The 20,133-nt window shown below is 38.0% G+C and overlaps 1 protein-coding gene across 1 annotated transcript in view; it reads right to left on the reverse strand.

Moving 5' to 3' along the window:
* The window catches only part of LOC102404003 (phospholipid-transporting ATPase ABCA3), a 219,365-nt gene that overhangs the window by 127,245 nt on the left and 71,987 nt on the right, over nt 1-20,133 (reverse strand). The window contains exons 10-11 of the mRNA XM_044935836.2: nt 19,583-19,720; nt 12,771-12,917 (exon numbers count right to left, since the gene is read on the reverse strand). Of these exons, the coding sequence (XP_044791771.2) occupies nt 12,771-12,917; nt 19,583-19,720 (285 nt within the window). The remainder of the gene's footprint in view (nt 1-12,770; nt 12,918-19,582; nt 19,721-20,133) is intronic.

Below are 20,133 nucleotides of genomic sequence, written 5' to 3' on the forward strand. Positions count from 1 at the left end.
CCCTCAGTCCAGAACAATCCCTGTGCCTGACCTTGCAAAGAAGGAAACAACCACCCTGAAGCCCTGCTCTGGTCACATCAGAAGCTGGTCAGTCAACGCAGGTTTGAGGAACCAACAAGATGGACAAAAGGCCATATTGGTTATTAATTGGACTGGGACTCCCCCTATTCATCTTATTCAGAATAGGGCTTTATTCCCAAGAGTGGACCTGTATCCTAAAACTTTCCCTCTGCTTTGCCTACTTCTTCATAGTTCTTGTTTTTTGGAGTCTCCTTCTACTGCAATCAGCTTAAATATGAAAGCAGCATATTTTTGCCTTATAGTTCTGTTAAGTTGTAAAATCCCCTCCTCGTCTGAGAGTCAGGATGATTGTTCTGAATCTATGGAATCTTTCTACCAATAAGGGAAATGGGTCCGAGGATTCACTTACTCTATATACCAACTGGCCGCATGTTATAGTTCAGCTTCCCTATGCACTCAGTTCAGTAGCTCAGTTGTGTCCAACTCTTTGTGACCCCATGAACCGCAGCACGCCAGGCCTCCCTGTCCATGGGAAGGGAAAATTACTGGAAGGGAAAAATTAGAGCCCTCAGAGTCAATGGCCTCTTTGGAGGACGGTTCTCTTGGCTAGGTTAGTTTAAAAAAATGATTGGGATGGTCGTAGTCATACTCGCTGGATGTCTGCTTATTCCCTGCTTCATACCCCTCCTAATCAATGTTGTAACAGGTTTCATAGAGACAGTTGTCGAACAGAGGATGGCCACCCAGTTGCTGCTTTTCAAGGGATACCAGCAAGTGCCAGAAGATGATGTTCTCTGATGGCTGCAGATGCACCCTAAACATCAAGAGATGGGGATGAGATGGGAGCTAGATAAAGCCCCCAATTAAAGTAACAACCTTTTGCTTTTCCTTCCATTATTTCATGTTAACAGCTTGCTTGTTATATCCGTGGGAACTTGGACTACCTGGGGAGGGGAGGGATCTGAGCTGTTTGAGTGGGAAGCTTATGGTGTATAAAAGATACCCAGAACAAAGCCTGGGTGCTCAGCCTTTGGAGGCGACTCCTCAGAGCTGGCACTGGTGCTGAAAAAACCCTGCTGTTCTGCATCTTTGAGTGCCACTTGTCTCTTTCCTTCACCACGGTTTCTATAACAACCTTAGTTATTTGAATGTTGAGTTTTAAGCCAGTTTTTTCACTCTCCTCTTTCACCTTCATCAAGCGGCTCCTTAATTCCTCTTCTCTTTCTGCCATAAGGGTGGTGTCATCTGCATATCTGAGGTTATTGATATTTCTCCTGGCAGTCTTGATTCCAGCTTGTGCTTCATCCAGCCCAGCATTTCTCATGATGTACTCTACATATAAGTTAAATAAGCAGGGTGTCAGTATACAGTCACGACGTACTCCTTTCCCAATTTGGAACCAGTCAGTTGTTCCGTGCCCGGTTCGAATTGTTGCTTCTTGACCTGGATACAGCTTTCTCAGGAGGCAGGTAAGGTGGTCTGGTAGTCCCATCTCTTTAAGAATTTTCCATAGTTTGTTGTGGAATGTCAATGGCTTTAGTGTACTCAGTGAAGCAGAAGCAGATGTTTTACTGGAATTCTCTTGCTTTTTATATGATCCAGCAGATGTTGGCAATTTGATCTCTGGTTCCTTTGCTTTTTCTAAGTCCAGCTTGGACATATGGAAGCTCACAGTTCATGTACTGTTGAAGCCTGGCTTGGAGAATTTTGAACATTGCTTTGCTAGCATGTGAGATGAGTGCAGTTGTGCAATAGTTTGAACATTTTGGGGGCTTTCCTAGTGGCTTAGATGGTAAAGTGTCTGCCTGCAATGTGGGAGACTTGGGTTTGATCCCTGGGTCATGGGGATCCCCTGGAGAAGGAAATGGTAACCCACTCCAATACCCTTGCCTGGAAAATCCCATGGATGGAGGAGTCCATTGGGTCGCAAAGAGTTGGACACGACTGAGTGACTTCACTTCTTTCACTTTCTTTACTTTGAACATTCTTTGGCATTGCCTTTCTTTGGGACTGGAACGAAAACTGACCTTTTCCAGTCCTGTGGGCACTGCTGAGTTTTCCAAATTTGCTGGCATATTGAGTGCAGCACTTTAACAGCATCATCATTTTAAAAAACAGTCAAAGTAAGTGAACAGATGTTTCTTCAAAGAAGATATGTAAATGGACAATAGGTATATGAAAAGATGCTCAGCATCACTAATCATTGGGGAATTGTAAATCAAAACCACAATATGATAGCATCTCACATCTGTTAGGATGGCCATTGTTGAAACAAAGTATAGCAAGTGTTAGGGAGGATGTGAAGTAATTTGAACCATTGTACACTATTGGTGAAAATGTAAAATGGTGTAGCCACTGTGGAAAATAATATGAAAATTCCTCAAAGATTTAAAAATAGAACTACCATATTACCCAGCAGTCTCACTTCTATTTATCAAAAAGCACTAAGATTAGAATATTGAAGAGATTCTTAGATTAGATATTTCACTGCTATATTCATTGCAGTATTATGTATAATAGCCAAGATTCAGAACCTAAATATCCACCTACAGATGAGTGGATACAGAAAATGTGGTATATACACACAATAGAATATTATCCAGCCTTTAAAAAAGGATAGGTGGAATGATGTCAGCATCATAGTGACATAAGATATCTCTCATTTTTATCCTCCTACTCAACAGTAGGGCTTCCCAGGTGGTGCAGTGGTAGAGTCTGCTTGCTAGTGGAGGAGACACAAGAGACACAGGTTTGATCCCTGAGTTGGGAAGATCCCCTGGAGTAGGAAAGGGCAACTCACTCCTGTATTGTTTCCTGGAAAATCCCATGGACAGAGGAGCCTGGTGGGCTACAGTCCATGGCATCACAAACATCAGACACGACTGAGGACACACATACTCCACAATAACAAGATTGGCATTTATCCATGAACAAAAGTCCATCTGTGGACTCAAAGACTTAGAGAATGAACTTAACGGTTGCCTGTACACACTGCTATATTTAAAGTGGATAACCAACAAGGACCTACCCTATAGCACATGGAACTCTGCTCAATATGATATGGCAGCCTGGTTGGGAGGCGAGTTTGGGGTGAGTGAAAATGTGTATGTGTGGCTGAGTCCCCTCACAGTTCACCTGAAACTATCACAACACTGTTCATCGGTTATACCCCAATACAAAATAAAACCTTTAAAATATGGGGAAAAAACATGCCTCTGTGGGAGCTACGGCATCCAGCACCATGTGCCAAGGGATATGGGAGGAGTCTTGCCCACCTGGATATCAGGTAAAAGGCAGTCAGATTTGAGTCAGTATTGAGTCAGATCTCCATAGTGGTGGTGAAAACTCCTTCAACCCCTATTGGCTGGCATCTGGTAGCATCTAGAAAACCCTGACTTAGGCAGTAACCCACAAAAGAGAGAGCCTTTATGAAAGCTTAAGTTTCCAAAGGAGAAGTTCCAGTACGCCAGGTGAGCAGAAAACAAGTCTGGAGACATTAAGAGTGGGTACAGGGAACAGCTGTTTGCCAGCAACACCCTTTCCCCAAGGCGGCAGTGACAAGGGAGACCTTGTAAATTCTCCTATAGGAAAGAGGGGGAGATGTCAAAGGATACAAACTTCAAGTCAGAAGGTGAATAAATTGTGGGGATCTAATACACAGAATTGTAATATGGTTAACAATACTGTATTACATACTGGAAAGCTGCTATACAGTAGATCTTAAATGTTCCCAGCTCATAAAAGGTAATTATAGCATGTGATGGAGGTGTTAGCTGATGCTACAATGGTAATGATTTTACAATATAAAAGTATATCAAATCAACATGTTGTATACCTTAAACTTACACAATGTTATATGTCAGGTATATCCCAATAAACCCAGAAAAAAAGAATGTGTTCCTTTTAGCAAAATTGTATTTGTATGAGAAAACACAAGGGATTCACTAAATTAATGTCAATGTCTCAAAGAAAATCTAGAAATAAATCAAGTCTTTAGAATTGAAAAAATAAATTGGTCATAGATGTATGGGTTTATTTCTGGTCTCTCAATTTTATTTCATTGGTCTATTTGTTTATCCTTTGGCCAGCAACACATTGTTTTGACTTTTGTGATTAATGTAGCTTCAGAGTTTTATAATCTGGAATTTTGACATCAAGTTTATTCTTATTTTTAAAGATTTTTTTGGTGACCTTTGTAATTCCATATAAATTGTAGGATCAGTTTTTCCAATTCTGCAAAAAAGGCAGTTGGAATTTTTATAAAGACTTGTTGAATTGTTAGATTGCTTTTGGTAATATTGACAATTTTAAATGTTCTGATCCATGAACATATGAAATATTTCCATTAACTTAGGTCTTAACTTTTTTTCTTTCAGTAATATTTTGAGGTGCAGAGTAGTGTTGGAGAAGACTCTTGAGAGTCCCTTGGACTGCAAAGAGATCAAACCAGTCAATCCACAAAGAAATCAATCTTGTATATTTATTGGAAGGACTGATGCTGAAGTTGAAGCTTCAATAATTTGGCCACCTGATGCAAACTGACTCATTGGAAAAGACCCTGATGCTGGAAAATATTGAAGGCAGGAGGAGAAGGGGACAATAGAGGATGATATGGTTGGGTGGCATCACTGACTCAATGGACACGAATTTGAGCAAGCTCTGGGAGTTGATGGACAGGGAAGCCTGGCACGTGGCAGTCCACAGGGTTGCAAAGAGTCGGACATGACTGAGCGACTGAACTGAACTGAACTGATTATTTTGTCATTTGTGTGTACAAGTCTTTCATTTTCTTGGTTAAATTTATTACTATGTATTCTATCCTTTTGGATGCTATATTTTCCATTTCAAATTGTTCACTTATGGTATATAGAAATAGTTTTTTGTGTTAATCTTATAACCTGTAACTTTACAAAATTCATTTATTAGCTCTAGTAGACTTTTGTGGATTCTTTGGGCTTTCCATATACAGTATCATGCTATCTGTGAATAGGGATAATTTAGTTTAATTTTCCAATTTGGATAGCTTTTCTCTTTTTCTTGCCTAATTGCTTAGAAATTTCCATACAATGTTGAGTAGTAGTGGGGACAGAAGATATCCTTGCTTAGTTTGTAATATTAAGAGGAAAGCTGATTTCAGACTTTCACCATTGCGTATAACTTTAGTTGTGTTTTTTAATAGATATTATGTCGAGGAAATTCCTTCTACTCCATTTTCTGAATGTTTTGTTTTGTTTTTGACAAGAAATTTTGTTGATTTGATCAAATGTTTTTTCTTGCATACTTAAGATGGCCATGTAGGTTTTGTTGTATTATTAACATACAGTAGTGATCACACTGACTGACTTTCTTATGTTGAAACATTGCTGCATTCTTGGGAAAAATCCACTTGATCGTGATTTATATCCTTTTAATGTGCTCTTGTATATTGTTGATGATTTTTAAAAAAACTATATTCAGAAGGAATATTTATCTGTACTTTCTTTTCCTGTGAGGTCTTTATCTGGCTTTGACTGGAGGGTAATTGGCCTCATAGGACAGAAATGGTGGCCAAATAGAATAGAAAGTGTTCCTCTTCTATTATTCTTGGAAGTTTGAGAAAGCTTGATATTAATCCTTTAAATGTTTGGTAGAATTCAACAGTGCAGTCATTGAATTGGACTTTTCTTTGCTGGGAGGTGTTGTAGGTGAAATTGTATCCCTACAAATTCATCTGTTAAAGTCTTAACCCCTAGTACCTCAGAATGCATATTTCAATATAGGGCCTTTAAAGAGGTAGTTAAGATAAAATGAAGTTATATCGGTGGGCTCTAATCCAATATGACTGGTATCCTTATAATAAGAATTAGGACACAACTGTGAACAAAAGGAAGACCACGTGAAGACTCAGGAGAAGATGGCCTCCTATAAGCCAAGGAAAAAGCCTCAGGAAAAAAAAAAAAGAAAAGGAAAAAGAAAAAGAAATCAAACCTGTTAATACCTTAAACTTGGACTTCCAGCCTCTAGAACTGTGAGGAAAAATAAATTTCTGTTTTTAAATTCACCCCATCTGTGGTATTTTTTTATGGTAGCCCTAGCAAATAAATACAGAAGGCTTTTTATTACTGACTCAAGTGCTCTACTTGTTATAGTTTTGTTCCATTTTCTATTTCTTCATGAATCTGTTTAGGTAATTCATATGTTTCTAGGAATTTGTCCATTTTATTTTGATTATTTAACCTGTTAGCATATGATTGTTCACAGTGTTCTCTCATAAGTCCTTTTCATTTCTTTAGGTTAGCAGTACACAGCACTTGGATCACAGCCTTCTTGTGGTGAAGGGGCTTGTGTAGCTCAATGAAGCTATGAGTCATGCCATGCAGGGCTACCCATGACAGACAGGTCATAGTGAAGAGTTCTGACAAAATGTGGTCAACTGGAGGAGGAAATGGTAACCCACTCCAGTATTCTTGCCGGGAGAACCCCAAGAACAGTGTAAAATGGCAAAAAGATATGACACTGGAAGATGATCCCCTTATCCCTCTCTCCCCAGGTTTGAAGGTGTCCAATATGCTCCCAGGGAAGGGCAGAGGGCAATTACTAATAGCTCCAGAGAGAATGAAGTGGATATGCCAAAGCAGAAATGATGCTAAGTTGTAGATGTGTCTGGTGGTGAAAGCAAAGTCTGATCCTGTGAAGAACAGTATTGCACAGGAAACTAGAATGTTAGGTCCATGAATCAAAGTAAATTGGACAAGGTCAAGCAGGAGATGGCAAGAGTAAACATCCACATCTCCGGAATCAGTGAACTAAAATGGATGGGAATGGGCAAATTTAATTCAGATGACTATTTTATTTACTACATTGCGCTCAACATTAAAAAAACTAAGATCATGGCATCTAGTCCCATCATTTCATGGGAAATAGATGGGGAAACAGTGAAAACAGTGTCAGACTTTATTTCTGGGGGCTCCAAAATCACTGCAGATGGTGATTGCAGCCATGAAATTAAAAGACGCTTACTCCTCGGAAGGAAAGTTATGGCCAATCTAGATAGCATATTAAAAAGCAGAGATATTACTTTGCTAACAAAGGTCCATCTAGTCAAGGCTATGGTTTTTCCAGTGGTCATGTATAGATGTGGGAGTTGGACTGTGGAGAAGGCTGAGGGCTGAAGAATTGATGCTTTTGAACTGTGGTGTTGGAGAAGACTCTTGAGAGTTCCTTGGACTGCAGGGAGATCCAACCAGTCTATCCTAAAGGAGACCAGTCCTCGGTGTTCATTGGAAGGACTGATGCTGAGACTGAAACTCCAATACCTCATGCGAAGAGTTGACTCATTGGAAAAGACCCTGATGCTGGGAGGGATTGAGGGCAGGAGGAGAAGGGGACGACAGAGGATGAGATGGCTGGATGGAATCACCGACTCGATGCACATGAGTTTGGGTGAACTCCAGGAGTTGGTGATGGACAGGGAGGCCTGGCATGCTGTGATTCATGGGGTCACAAAGAGTCGGACACAACTGAGCGACTGAACTGAACTGAACAGTGTGCAAGAATCGCTTAGAAGAAATGGAGTAGCCCTCACAGTCAACAAAAGTGTTCAAAATACAATACCTGGGTGCAACCTTTAAAATGACAGAATGAACTCGGATTGTTCTAAGGCAAACCATTCAACATCACAGTACTCGAAGTCTATTCCCAAAACACTGATGCAGAAAAAGCTGATGTTGACCTGCTCTATGAAGACCTACAACATCTTCTAGAACAAAAAGATGTCCTTGTCATCATAGGGGATTGGAATGCAAAAGTGGAAGTCAAGAGATACCCGGTATAATAGACAAGTTTGGCTTTGTAGTACAAAATGAAGCAGAGCAAAGGCTAACAGTTTTGTCAAAAGAACACACTGGTCATAGCAAACACCCTCTTCCAGCAATCCAAGAGACAACTGTACACATGGACATCACCAGATGATCAATACCAAAACAGACTGATTACGTTCTCTGCAGTGGAAGTAAGAAATGCTCTATACCATCAGCAACAAGACCTGGAGCTGACTGTGGCTCAGATCATGAGTTCCTTATTGCAAAATTCAGGGCTTAAATTGAAGAAATCAAGAAGATAATTAGGCCTAAATTAAACCCCCACATACAGTGTAGATGATGAATAGATTCAAGGGATTAGACCTTGTAGACAGAGTGCCTAAAGAACTATGGATGGAGGTTAGTAACATTGTACAGGAGACAGTGACCAAAACCATCCCAAAGAAAAAGAAATGCAAAATGTGAAGCTGGTTGTCTGAAGAGGCTTTTCTTTTCTTTTTTTTTTTTGGGGGGGGGGGGATTTATTTACTTATTTATTTGCATTTAGCACAATATCATGTTTTATTTATTTTTAAACATTATTTATTTTTTGCTGGTTTTAGTTTTTAATTAATTAATTAATTTTTAAATATAAATTTTAATTGGAGGCTAATTACTTTACAATATTGTAGTAGTTTTGCCATGCATTGCATGAATCAGCCATGGGTGTACATGTGTTCCTCATCCTGACCCCCCCTCCCACCTCCATCCCCATCCCACCCTTCTGGGTCATCCCAGTGCACCAGCCCCGAGCACCCTGTCCCATGCATTGAACCTGGACTGGTGATCCATTTCACACATGATAATATACATGTTTCAGTGCCATTCTCCCAAATCATCCCACCCTCCCCCTCTCCCACAGAGTCCAAAAGACTAGCTAAGGAAAGAAGGAAGCAAAAGGCAAGGGAGAAAGGGAAAGATATACCCAACTGAAAGCAGAGTTCCAAAGAATAGCAAGGAAAGATAAGAAGGCCTTCTTAAGTGAACAGTGCAAAGAAATAGAAGAAAATGATAGAATGGGAAAGACTAGAGTTATCTTCAAGAAAATTGGAAATATCAAAAGGACATTTCATGTAAGGATGGGCACAGTAAAGGACAGAAACAGTAAGGACCTAACAGAAACAGACAAGATTAAGAAGGGGTGGCAAAAATACACAGAAGTACTATGTAAAAAAGGTCCTAATGGATAACCATGAGGGTGTAGTCTCTCACTTAGAGCCGGGCATTCTGGAGTGTGAATTCAAGTGGGCCTTAGAAAGCATTACTGTGAACAAAGCTAGTAGAGGTGACAGAATTCCACCTGAGCTATTTAAAATCCTAAAAGATGCTGCACTCAATGTATCAGCAAGTCTGGGAAACTCAGAAGTGGCCTCAGGACTGAAAAAAGTCAGTTTTCATTCCAATCCCAAAGAAAGGCAATGCCAAAGATTGTTCAAATTACCATACAATTGTGCTCATCTCACATCCTAATAAGGTAATGCTCAACATCTGTCAAGCTAGGCTTCAGCAGTATATGAATAAAAAAATTCCAGATGTACAAGCTGGGTTTAGAAAAGGCAGAGGAAGCAGAGGTCAAATTGCCAACATTTGTTGGATCCTAAAGAAAGCAAGGGAATTCCAGAAAAACATCTACTTCTGCTTCATTGACTATGCTAAAGCCTTTGAGTGTGTGGATCATGACAAACTGTGGAAAATTCTTAAACAGATAGGAATACCAGACCATCTTACCTGTCTCCTGAGAAACCTGTATGCAGGTCAAGAAGCAACAGTTTGAATCAAACATGGAGCAACTGACTGGCTCAAAATTGGGAAAGGAGTACGACAAGGCTGTATATCGTCATCCTGCTTGTTTAACTTTTATATGCAGAGCACATCATGAGAAATGCTGGGCTGGATGAATCATAAGCTAGAATCAAGATTGCTGGGAGAAATATCAACATCAGATATGAAGATGATATCACACTAATGGTAGCAAGTGAAGAGGAACTAAAGAGCCTCTTGATGAGGGTGAAAGAGGAGAGTGAAAAAAGCGGGACTGAAACTCAACATTCAAAAACCAAGATGATGACATCCGGTCCCATCACTTCATGGCAAATAGAAGGGGGAAAAGTGGAAGCAACGACAGATTTTTTTCCTTGGGCTCCGAAATCACTGTGGACGGTGATTGCAGCCATCAGTATCTGTTTCTAACTGTATTAATTTTCTTAAGCAGCTTGGAGTTTTTGGTTTCAGTTTCTATTGTATTTCTTTTCCTGTCCTATCTTGCTCCCTGTCTGCAGAACTGCAAATTTTCTGTGGCTTTTAAGCACTTTAAAGTGCCTCAAGCTGGCCTGTTTTTTTCCTGTGGATTCCAAACTGCATCCATACCACACTGCCTCTCCCACAATACTCCATTAGGCAAGATAGAAACCAATCTCAAAGGCAGCCCCAGACAAGCAAGATCACTAAATGGAAATCCTAGCTTTCCCCTTTTGTCCCAAGGTAAAATTTAGGCATTGTGAAGATTCCTTCTGACTCTGCCGTACCATTTGGAGGGACAGAATAGGTGAGAAAATGACACAAACTTCATATGCTTTATGGTACTCACTAAGTAGTCGTTTGTGTGCTGTAGCTTCCAAACTGGTTTCTAGAATTCTCAGAAAGGTATTTCATCCCTGTATGTTTTTGTCATCCCAGTGTCTCTGAGATGAACAGGGCCTGAGGCTTCCAAAATTGCTGAGTCACTCTCACCTATCATCCAATTTACCTTTTTCTTTATTTGGTATTGCTTTATTGCTATAAGGCTTCGCCTGCTTCCAGAGCTCTGCCAAAATTGGTGTTGACATTCTGTATTTCTTCATCAGTTTAGTTTGTGAAGGGACTGAAGGTTGGAGCTACCTCCTCTGCCATGTTTTCACTGGACGGTTGCTTTTGATCTGCATCTTGTGTATGAATAGGATACCTATTGAAATCCTATTCATAACAAGAACTGAACTGTGATGCCTACATTAGGCATTCCCAGTGTAGATGGGAAAGTGTATGACAAGTGTTCTTAAGTAACATGTAAAGCATGGAACCTCACTTCTGTCAGAAGAAATAAAAGAGAAAAAATAAGTTTTGGTGAAGATGTAGAAAAGGAAAAACTTACACATTGTTGGCAGAATATAATTGGTACAACCACTATGAAACAATATGGTGGTTTCTCAAAAAATTAAAAACAGAACTATTATATAATCCAGTGATTCTACCTCTGCACATTTATCCAAAGAAAATGAAAACACTAAATCCAAAGATATATATGCTTCCCCATGTTCACTGTAGCATTTTTTGGGCCACACCTTGCAGCTTGCAGGATCTTAATTCTCCAACCAGGGACTGAATCCATGCCCTTGGCAGAGAAAATGTGGAATCCTAATTACAATATCTAATATATGGAAGCTTCCCTGGTAGCTCTGATGGTAAGGAATCTGCCTGTAATGCAGGAGACCAGGGTTTGATCCCTGGGTCAGGAAGATCCCCTAGAGAAGGGAATGGCAACCCACTCCAGTATTCTTGCCTGGAGAATCCCATGGACAACAGGAGTCTGTTGGACTACAGTCTATGGAGTCACAAAGAGTTGGACAAGACTGAGTGACTAGCACACACAAGATATGGAAGCACATAGCCACTGAGAGATGAATAGATAAGATGTGATACATGTATCTATATTTATACCTATCTTTCCATTTGTAACAATAGGATCCATTAGAGGGTATGAAGCTAAGTGTAAAGCGTAAGGAATATAATCAGCAATACTGCAATAACTGTATGGTAATCTGAGGTTACTAGAATTATTGTGATGACCACTTCATAATGTATAAAAACACTGAATCACTATGTCATATGACTGAAACTAAAATAATATTTTGTAAAGAAAATGTTCTAACCATAAAAAAAGAAAAATAAAGCATGGTGTGTATTCCAGGACAAATTATGTAAAGCATATTAACTATATATATTATACATATATTAATATTATCATGAAGGTAATGATAACTTGAATCATGACCTTGTGTTAGCTAGGCAGTCATTCTTTTAAGAAAAGTTTTAACAGACATAGAGGGAGTCAGTTCAAATACGCAAAACAGCAGAGACTATGAGTAGTGTCTGCCCCTCTTGTTAGTTCTGACATCACTTTTGTAACAAACAGAGGCTGTTTTTATCTTGAGTACTAGGCTCAACCCCTGCTTTAGCCTCTAGGACTTATGCTCAACATAGAGTTCACTGTTCTAATGGTCCCTAGTATTCTTTATCCATTCTTTCTTTTTAGTGAATACAATATTTCTAAAGTATAAACCTTCATAAAATATCCTTTCATGACCTTTCATTGCTCTCAGAATAAATTCTAAACTTTAATGGATGGCTTCCCCCAATTCTTTTATGATTTGACCTTTTGATTATTCATCCATCTTCATCTTTTGCCATTATTTACATTCCTTTCCTAGTCTAGTCATATGTCTGTTCCCTGCTCTTCAGTTTTCTAGTCTTTGCTTATATAATGTTCTTCTTTCCTTTTCTTCATAGCTCTTTATATCTCTTATTTGCCTCATATTGATGTCACTACCCCATTCATCATGCCCAAAACAGGTTAGGTGTCATTCTTTTGGATTCTACATCTTCCTTTTCATTTATGGTGTGTTTTATGTTTCACATTTTTGTCTGTATCTCTACCAGAGTATAAAACTGAATGTAACAACTTTGAAATCACCACTGTTATATCTATTCCTAGAAAAAGAGCCGGCACATTTTTAATTGATTAAATTAATGTATTATATCATGTGAGCATCTTGGTTTTAAATAATTGAAACTGTAATAATAACTACAACACTGAAATGACAACATACTTTAACACTAAAAGTTGTTGATTGATTTATAGTTTAGAAGGAACCTGACTGCTGCTTTGGATAGAGCCAAATACATACCTGTGAGAATAGACAAGGCTGTGGTTTTTCCTGCCCCATTTTGTCCTAGGAGAATAGTGATCTGCCCTTTATATAAATTCAAAGACATATTGTTTATTACTACTTTGTCACCTAATTCCTGTGGAATAAAGAAAAGAATAACTTGATATTTGTCACTTATCACTTATGAAAGACACTTATATCCTATCCTTAGAAGAAACATCATATCATCAAACTCATATTGTATAAAGAAGATGATACTGTGAACAAGGAACAATACATGTAGGTGCATTGAGTTTGTATACTAGCCAAAATAAATATGAAGTCTTGGTGGTATGTATATCTATTTACACTTGGTAAGGAAAATGGAGACTTTTTTATACTTTATGTATAAAGAACATCATATTGTAATTATGGGTTTAATAAACTGTAGCAGGATCTAGGAAAGCTCACAGAAACTGCCACCAATGATTGGAAAAGTTGATGCCATGATTTCAGCCAGAAGTTTATTTATTGATAAAAACCTGATGGCTCAGCTGGTAAAGAATCTGTCTGCAATGTGGAAGACCTGGGTTTGATCCCTAAGTTGGGAAGATCCCCTGGAGAGGGGAAAGGCTACCCACTCCAGTATTCTGGCTTGGAGAATTCCATGGACTGTATAGTCCATGGGGTCACAAAGAGTTGGACATGACTGAACGACTTTCACTTCACTTCAAAAGCATGTCCAGAAATTCTTAAGATTCCAAACAGCAGCTCAAATATGGTCCATTATCTGCTTTTGTATGGCAAAAACAAACAAACAAACAAACAAACTAGGAACAGTTTTTTATACTTTTAAAGACTTGGTAAAAAATATAAAACAGAATATGTGACAGACACTCTATGTGGATCATGGAGCCTAAAATATTTATTTGATCCTTTATAAAACATGCTTGACAAACTTTCAGAAGGGTCTTTTGAAAATTCCTACTATAGTTGACTTTTGAACAACATGGGGGTTAATTAACATATAATTTATAGTTGGTCTTCCATATCTGTGCTTCCTGCACATCAACTGATTCAACCAACCATAGACTGCGTAGTACTACAGTATTTACTCCTGAAAAATATCCACATAGAAGAGATTGATGTATGGCAAAAGCCAACACAATATTGTAGAGCAATTATCCTCCAATTCAAGAAAATTAGAGATACCAAGGGAACATTTCATGCACAGATGGGCACAATAAAGGACAGAAATGGTATGGACCTAACAGAAGCAGAAGATATTAAGAGGTGGCAAGAATATACAGAACTATACAAAAAACATCTTAATGACCCATATAACCATGATGGTGTGATCACTCACCTAGAGCCAGACATCTTGGAGTGAAAAGTTAAGAGGGCCTTAGGAAGCATCACTATGAACAAAGATAGTAGAGGTGATGGAATTCCAGTTGAGCTATTTCAAATCCTAAAAGATGATGCTGTGAAAGTGCTGCCTTCAATATGCCAGCAAATTTGGAAAACTCAGAAGTGGCCACAGGACTGGAAAAGGTTGGTTTTCATTCCAATCCCAAAAAAGGGAAATGTCAAAGAAAGTTCAAACTACCACACAATTGCACTCATTTCACATGATAGCAAGATAATGCTCAAAATCCTTCAAGCTAGGCTTCAAAAGTATATGAACTGAGAACTTCCTGATGCACAAGCTGGGTTTAGAAAAGGCAGAGGAGCCAGAGATCAAATTGTCAACATCCACTGGATTATAGAAGAAACAAGAGAATTACAGAAAAACATCTACTTCTGCTTCATTGACTACACTAAAGCCTTTGACTGTGTCGATCACAACAAACTTTGGAAAATTCTTCAAGAGATGGGACTACCAGATCACCTTACCTGTCTCCTGAGAAACCTGTATCAAGGTCAAGAAGCAACAGTTACAACTGGACGTGGAACAATGGACTGATCACAATTGGGAAAGGAGTACATCAAAGCTGTATATTGTCACTTTGCTTATTTAACTTATATGCAGGATACATCATGTGAAATGCTGGACTGGATGAAACACAAGCTGGAGTCAAGACCACTGGAGAAATATCAACAACCTCAGATATGCAGATAATACCACACTAATGGCAGAAAATGAAGAGGAACTAGAGCCTCTTGGTGAAGGTGAAAGATGAGAGTGAAAAATCTGCTAAAGACTCAACATTCAAAAAACTAAGATCATGGCATCCAGTCCCATCATTTCATGGCAAATAGAAGTGGAAACAGTGAAAGACTTTATTTTCTTGGGCTTCAAAATCCCTGCGGACAGTGACTGCAGCCACAAAACTAAAAGATGCTTGCTTCTTGAAAGAAAAGCTATGAGAAATCTAGACAGCATAATAAACAGCAGAGACATCACTTTGCCACAAAGTCTTGTATAGTCAAAGCTATGGTTTTTCCAGTAGTCATATATGGATGTGAGAGTTGAATCACAAAGAAGGCTGAGCACTGAAGAATTGATGCTTTTGAACTGTGGTGCTGGAGAAAGTTCTTGAGAGTCCCTTGGACAGCAAGGAGATCAAATCAGTCAATTCTAAAGGAAGTCAACTCTGAATATTCATTGGAAGGATTGTTGTTTTAGGATTTCAAATCCTAAAAGATGATGCTGTGAGAGTGCTGCACTCCATATGTCAGCAGATTTGCAAAACTCAGCAGTGGTCACAGGACTGGAAAAGATCAGTTTTCATTTCAATCCCAAAGAAAGGCAATGCCAAAGAATGTTCAAATGATCACACAGTTGCATTCATCTCACATGCTAGCATTACCAAAAGGCAGAGGAACTAGAGATCAAATTTCCAACATCCACTGGATCATTGAAAAACCTAGAGAATACCAGAAAAACATCTACTCCTGCTTTATTGATTATGCCAAAGCCTTTGACTGTGTAGATCAAAACAAAATGTGGAAAATTCTTCAACAGATGGGAATACCAGACCACCTTACCTTCCTCCTGAGAAACCTGTATGTAGGTCAAGAAGCAACAGTTAGAACCGGACATGGAACAATCAACTGGTTCCAAATTGGGAAAGGAGTACGTCAAGACTGTATATTGACACCCTGCTGATTTAACTTATATGAAGAGTACATCATGTGAAATGTCAGGATGGATGAAGCACAAACTGGAATCAAGATTACAAGGAGAAATATCAATACCTCAGATATGTAGATGACAGCTCTTTTATGGCATAAAGTGAAGAGAAACTAAAAAGCCTCTTTATTAAAGTGAAAGAGGTGAGTGAAAAATCTGGCTTAAAACTCAACATTTAAAAAATGAAGATCATGGCATCCGGTCCCATCACTTCATGGCAAATAGATGGGGAAACAATGGAAACAGTGACAAACTTTATTTTTGGGGGCTCCAAAGTCACTGCAGATGGTGACCGAAGACATGAAATTAAACGAAACTTGCTCCTTGGAAGAAAAGCTGTGACCAATCTAGACAGCGTATTAAAAAGAAGAGACATAGGATGAGATGGTTGGATAGCATCACTGACTTGATGGACATGAGTTTTAGCAAGCTCCGGGAGTTTGTGATGGACAGGGAAGCCTGGTGTGCTGCAGTCCATGGGGTTGCAAAGAGTTGGACAAGACTGAGTGACTGAACTGAACTGAACTGACATGTACATTTATACATGTGTGCTAAGTCACTTCGGTCGTGTCTGACTCTTTGTGACCCCATGGACTGCAGCAGCTAGGCTCCTCTGTCCATAGGGTTTTCCAGGCAAGAATACTGGAGTGAGTTGCCACGCCCTCCTCAAGGGGATCGTCCCAAGCCAAGGATCAAATGTGCATCTCATGTCTCCTGCATTGGCAGGTGGGTTCTTTACCTCTAATGTCACCTGGGAAGCTCCCATAGTATACATGTATATTAATCAGGTGACATTTAAGTAGGATAATTAGCTTTTTGGATGTTAATCAAACCTCAAAAATGTGGTTTTAGAAACACATGGATATTGCCTAGTTGATGTTCTATTCAAATACAATAAATTATACAAATGTTCAGAAAATATTTTGATTTGAAAATTAAAACCAATAACCTGAAAGTCTTAGTGTTATAGTAAAACAGAATTCAATAATAATAATAAAAGGTAAGTGGTGTGGTTACATAAACAATTAGAGTAGATTTAAGAGAGAAAAAATATTGCCAAAGATAAGAATGTCATTTTATAATCATAATGAGATCAGCCTTTCAAGAGGACATAATATTACTAAATGTTTATATACCCAATAACCAAATTCAAAATACATGAGGCAACAATCAATAGAACTACAAACAGAAATAGAAAAATGCAGTTATTTTCAAAGACTTTGATACTTTGCTCTCAATAATTGTTAGAATATGTAGAATCAGTAAGGATATAGAATACTTGAAGAGCTAACAACTAACTTGTCTTAATTGACATTTTTGTATTAATTCACTTAACAGGAGCAGATTACACATTATTTTCAAGTACTTAAAAAATTTATTTAGACAAATGATTGACTGAAACAAGTAAGAATCAACACATTTATAAGAATTGAAGTCATACAAAGTGTCTTTCTTTGACCATAATCAGAGTTAAGTTAGAAATAAATTACAAAAAAGATCTCAGGAAAATTCCCCAAGTAATTAGATACAAAATAATACATGTACAAAATCTCTTCTGGAAAATTGAAAAGGAGGAAATACTTCCCAACTCACTATATGAAGCTATCATTATCCTGGTATCAAAATGAGAGAAATACCTTACAACAAATGAAAAGAGAACAATATCTATCATAAAAATCCTCATTAAAAACACTCTAAACAAAATTTAAGAAAATTGAATCCATTAAAAAAGACAATAAAAAGATTCATTTCTGGGAAGTAAGCATGAAGAGCTCCATAGACCCACTCCACAGTGGAACAAGAAATTCTGGTAAAAATTAAAAAAACATGTTTCATGTTGAGGTTTGATAGAGAACTACAAAATTCTGTAAGCAATTATCCTTCAGCTAAAAAATAATAATAAAAAAAGGAGTTCAGAACTGAAAAAAAGAAAAGAAAAATGAAAAAAGCAAAACAAAAAACAACCACTTAAAGCTTCCAGAAACTGATCTCAGAAAATACTGCAAATGGAGAAACATTTAAGAAAATCTAGTATAACTTGGTAAGAACAGCAAAGGTCTATGTTATTTAACATTTAATCGCTCCATTAATAGCTTGTTATCCAGTTTCCTTCTTTTCTTTCAGTGCCCACTTATTCCCCAATATTCTCCATTCTGTGGAAAATATCTTGGATTTGTCCATTTCTTTTAATAGGTATTGCTATGACCTTTGTTCAATTATCATTACTTCTGAAGCAAGGTACCATTGTTCTTTGTTTCCTACACTTCTCCTCCTTAACTCCTCAATTTCCAACATTCCATTTCCCACAATGTAGTCAAAAATGATCTATCTATCTATCTATCTATCTATACACACACACACACACACACACACACACACATTCCTCTAGCCAAATAATGGCTTCCCAATGAAGCCATTTACTAACATTCTTTTGCCTCCAAATATTGTTTTTTTTTTTTTTTCTGTTCCTCAAACACATTGACAGGGTAACAGGTAGGAAGACTAGGGGTCCCCAAGAGGCAGGAGGAAATAAACTGCAAGTGGCAGACATTTTTTTCCTAATCCTATGCTGTCACGACAACTCCTGGTTCCACTTGAGCTTAACTTTTCTCAAACCTTGAGCTAACCAATGTGTTTTTCTTATGGAAATGTTTTTCTTAAGCTATCTTGATGAAACTATGTATTTCCCTTGGAATCTGCCTTTCTTCAAATCCATTTCTGTAAGACTAACCTTTTTCTCAAACCTTGAACTGCTAATGGCTCTACAAACCAGTATGTCTTACACATGGAAATGTTCTCTTAAGCTCTGTTAATGAAACTATGTATTTGCTTGGAAATCTGCCTTTCTTCAAGATTCATGTCGATTGTTTTATGGCTGGGATGACTCACCTTGTGCCAATGCTATCTCAAAATGCATGCTGTGGGAGAGGGGCCAGGTACAGCTCTCTCAGTTTTGAGGTGTTTCTTTTATCTAATTAGCAGCTTGCTAACAGATATATAACTCCTTGCTAAAAACTAGCAAGGGGGCACTCTTTCTGTCCCCTTCTGATGTCTATGTTGGAAGGTTTTACTATCCTTTTTATACTTTAATAAACCTTTGCTACACAAAAGCTCCTAGTGATTGAGCCTCATCTCTAGCCGCAGATCAAAATCCTCTCTCTGGAAGTCACAAATCCTGGCATAGCTAACAGCTCGTAGCAGCAATCTTTCAACATGAAAGTCTTTCTCACCTCAGGGTTTTCAAATTTGTGATTTTCTAACATGAGTGTTTTTCCTTTAGCTTTTCAAATAATTGATTCTTCTCATTCTCTAGTTCAAAGGTTATCCCTTCAGAGAGGTTTTGCTTTAACTACCTTTGATGTTATCCTCTCCAACCACACACCCAAATGTTCTTATTGCATTATAAAGTTTATTTTCTTCAGAGAATTTTATTACAAAATTCAAATATCACTTGCTGCCAAATCCATTAGAGGAGATTAAAAATAAGCACAATGGGTAGAGCAAATAAGATCACACACAGAATATATATTAATATGTTCCATGAATGCTTCAGATGAGAACTATATTAACTATGATTCTTTATTAAGTATCTCATTTGATTTCTTGGAATAGCTAGTTACAAACAATCCTAATAGTAGTATGTAGTATTCAGTCTTTGTAAGAAAAAGAGACTTTTGAAACAATACCTTGTACAAATGTTTGATCTTGATACCTGCCACCAAACCAGTAGGTTCAGCCTCAAAATACTTGTTTTGAGTTATCACAGAGGCATTCATTTCTTCTTTTTTAATTTTAATTCTTGGTTTGCTGAACCAGTACGAGTGCTACAAAGAAAGCCAAAGTGAAATTACCAAAGTAAGCATTAAGAAATGAAGCATTCTATCTGAACAGTCTCATAACAAGTAAATCAATTGAATCATTGTCAAAAAATAAGTGAAGTGAAGAAAAGTCCAGGATCAGGAGACTTCGCTGGTGAGTTCTACTGAACATTTAAATAAGAGTTAACAGCAGTCCTTCTCCAACTCTTCCAAAAAGTATACAAGGAGGGAACATTCCATAATTCATTCTTATAAGGTCAGTGTTATCCTGACAGCAAATCCAGATAAAGAGATTACAAAGAAAGTAACTATAATCCAATATCTCTTATGACTATAGATGCAAAAATCACCTACTAGCAAACTGAATCTAATAAGCATATCAAAAGAATTCTACATCATGGTAAGTGTGATTTATCCCA

The sequence above is a fragment of the Bubalus bubalis genome, chromosome 24 (genome assembly GCF_019923935.1).
Source record: "Bubalus bubalis isolate 160015118507 breed Murrah chromosome 24, NDDB_SH_1, whole genome shotgun sequence".
NCBI classification, from domain to species: domain Eukaryota; kingdom Metazoa; phylum Chordata; class Mammalia; order Artiodactyla; family Bovidae; genus Bubalus; species Bubalus bubalis.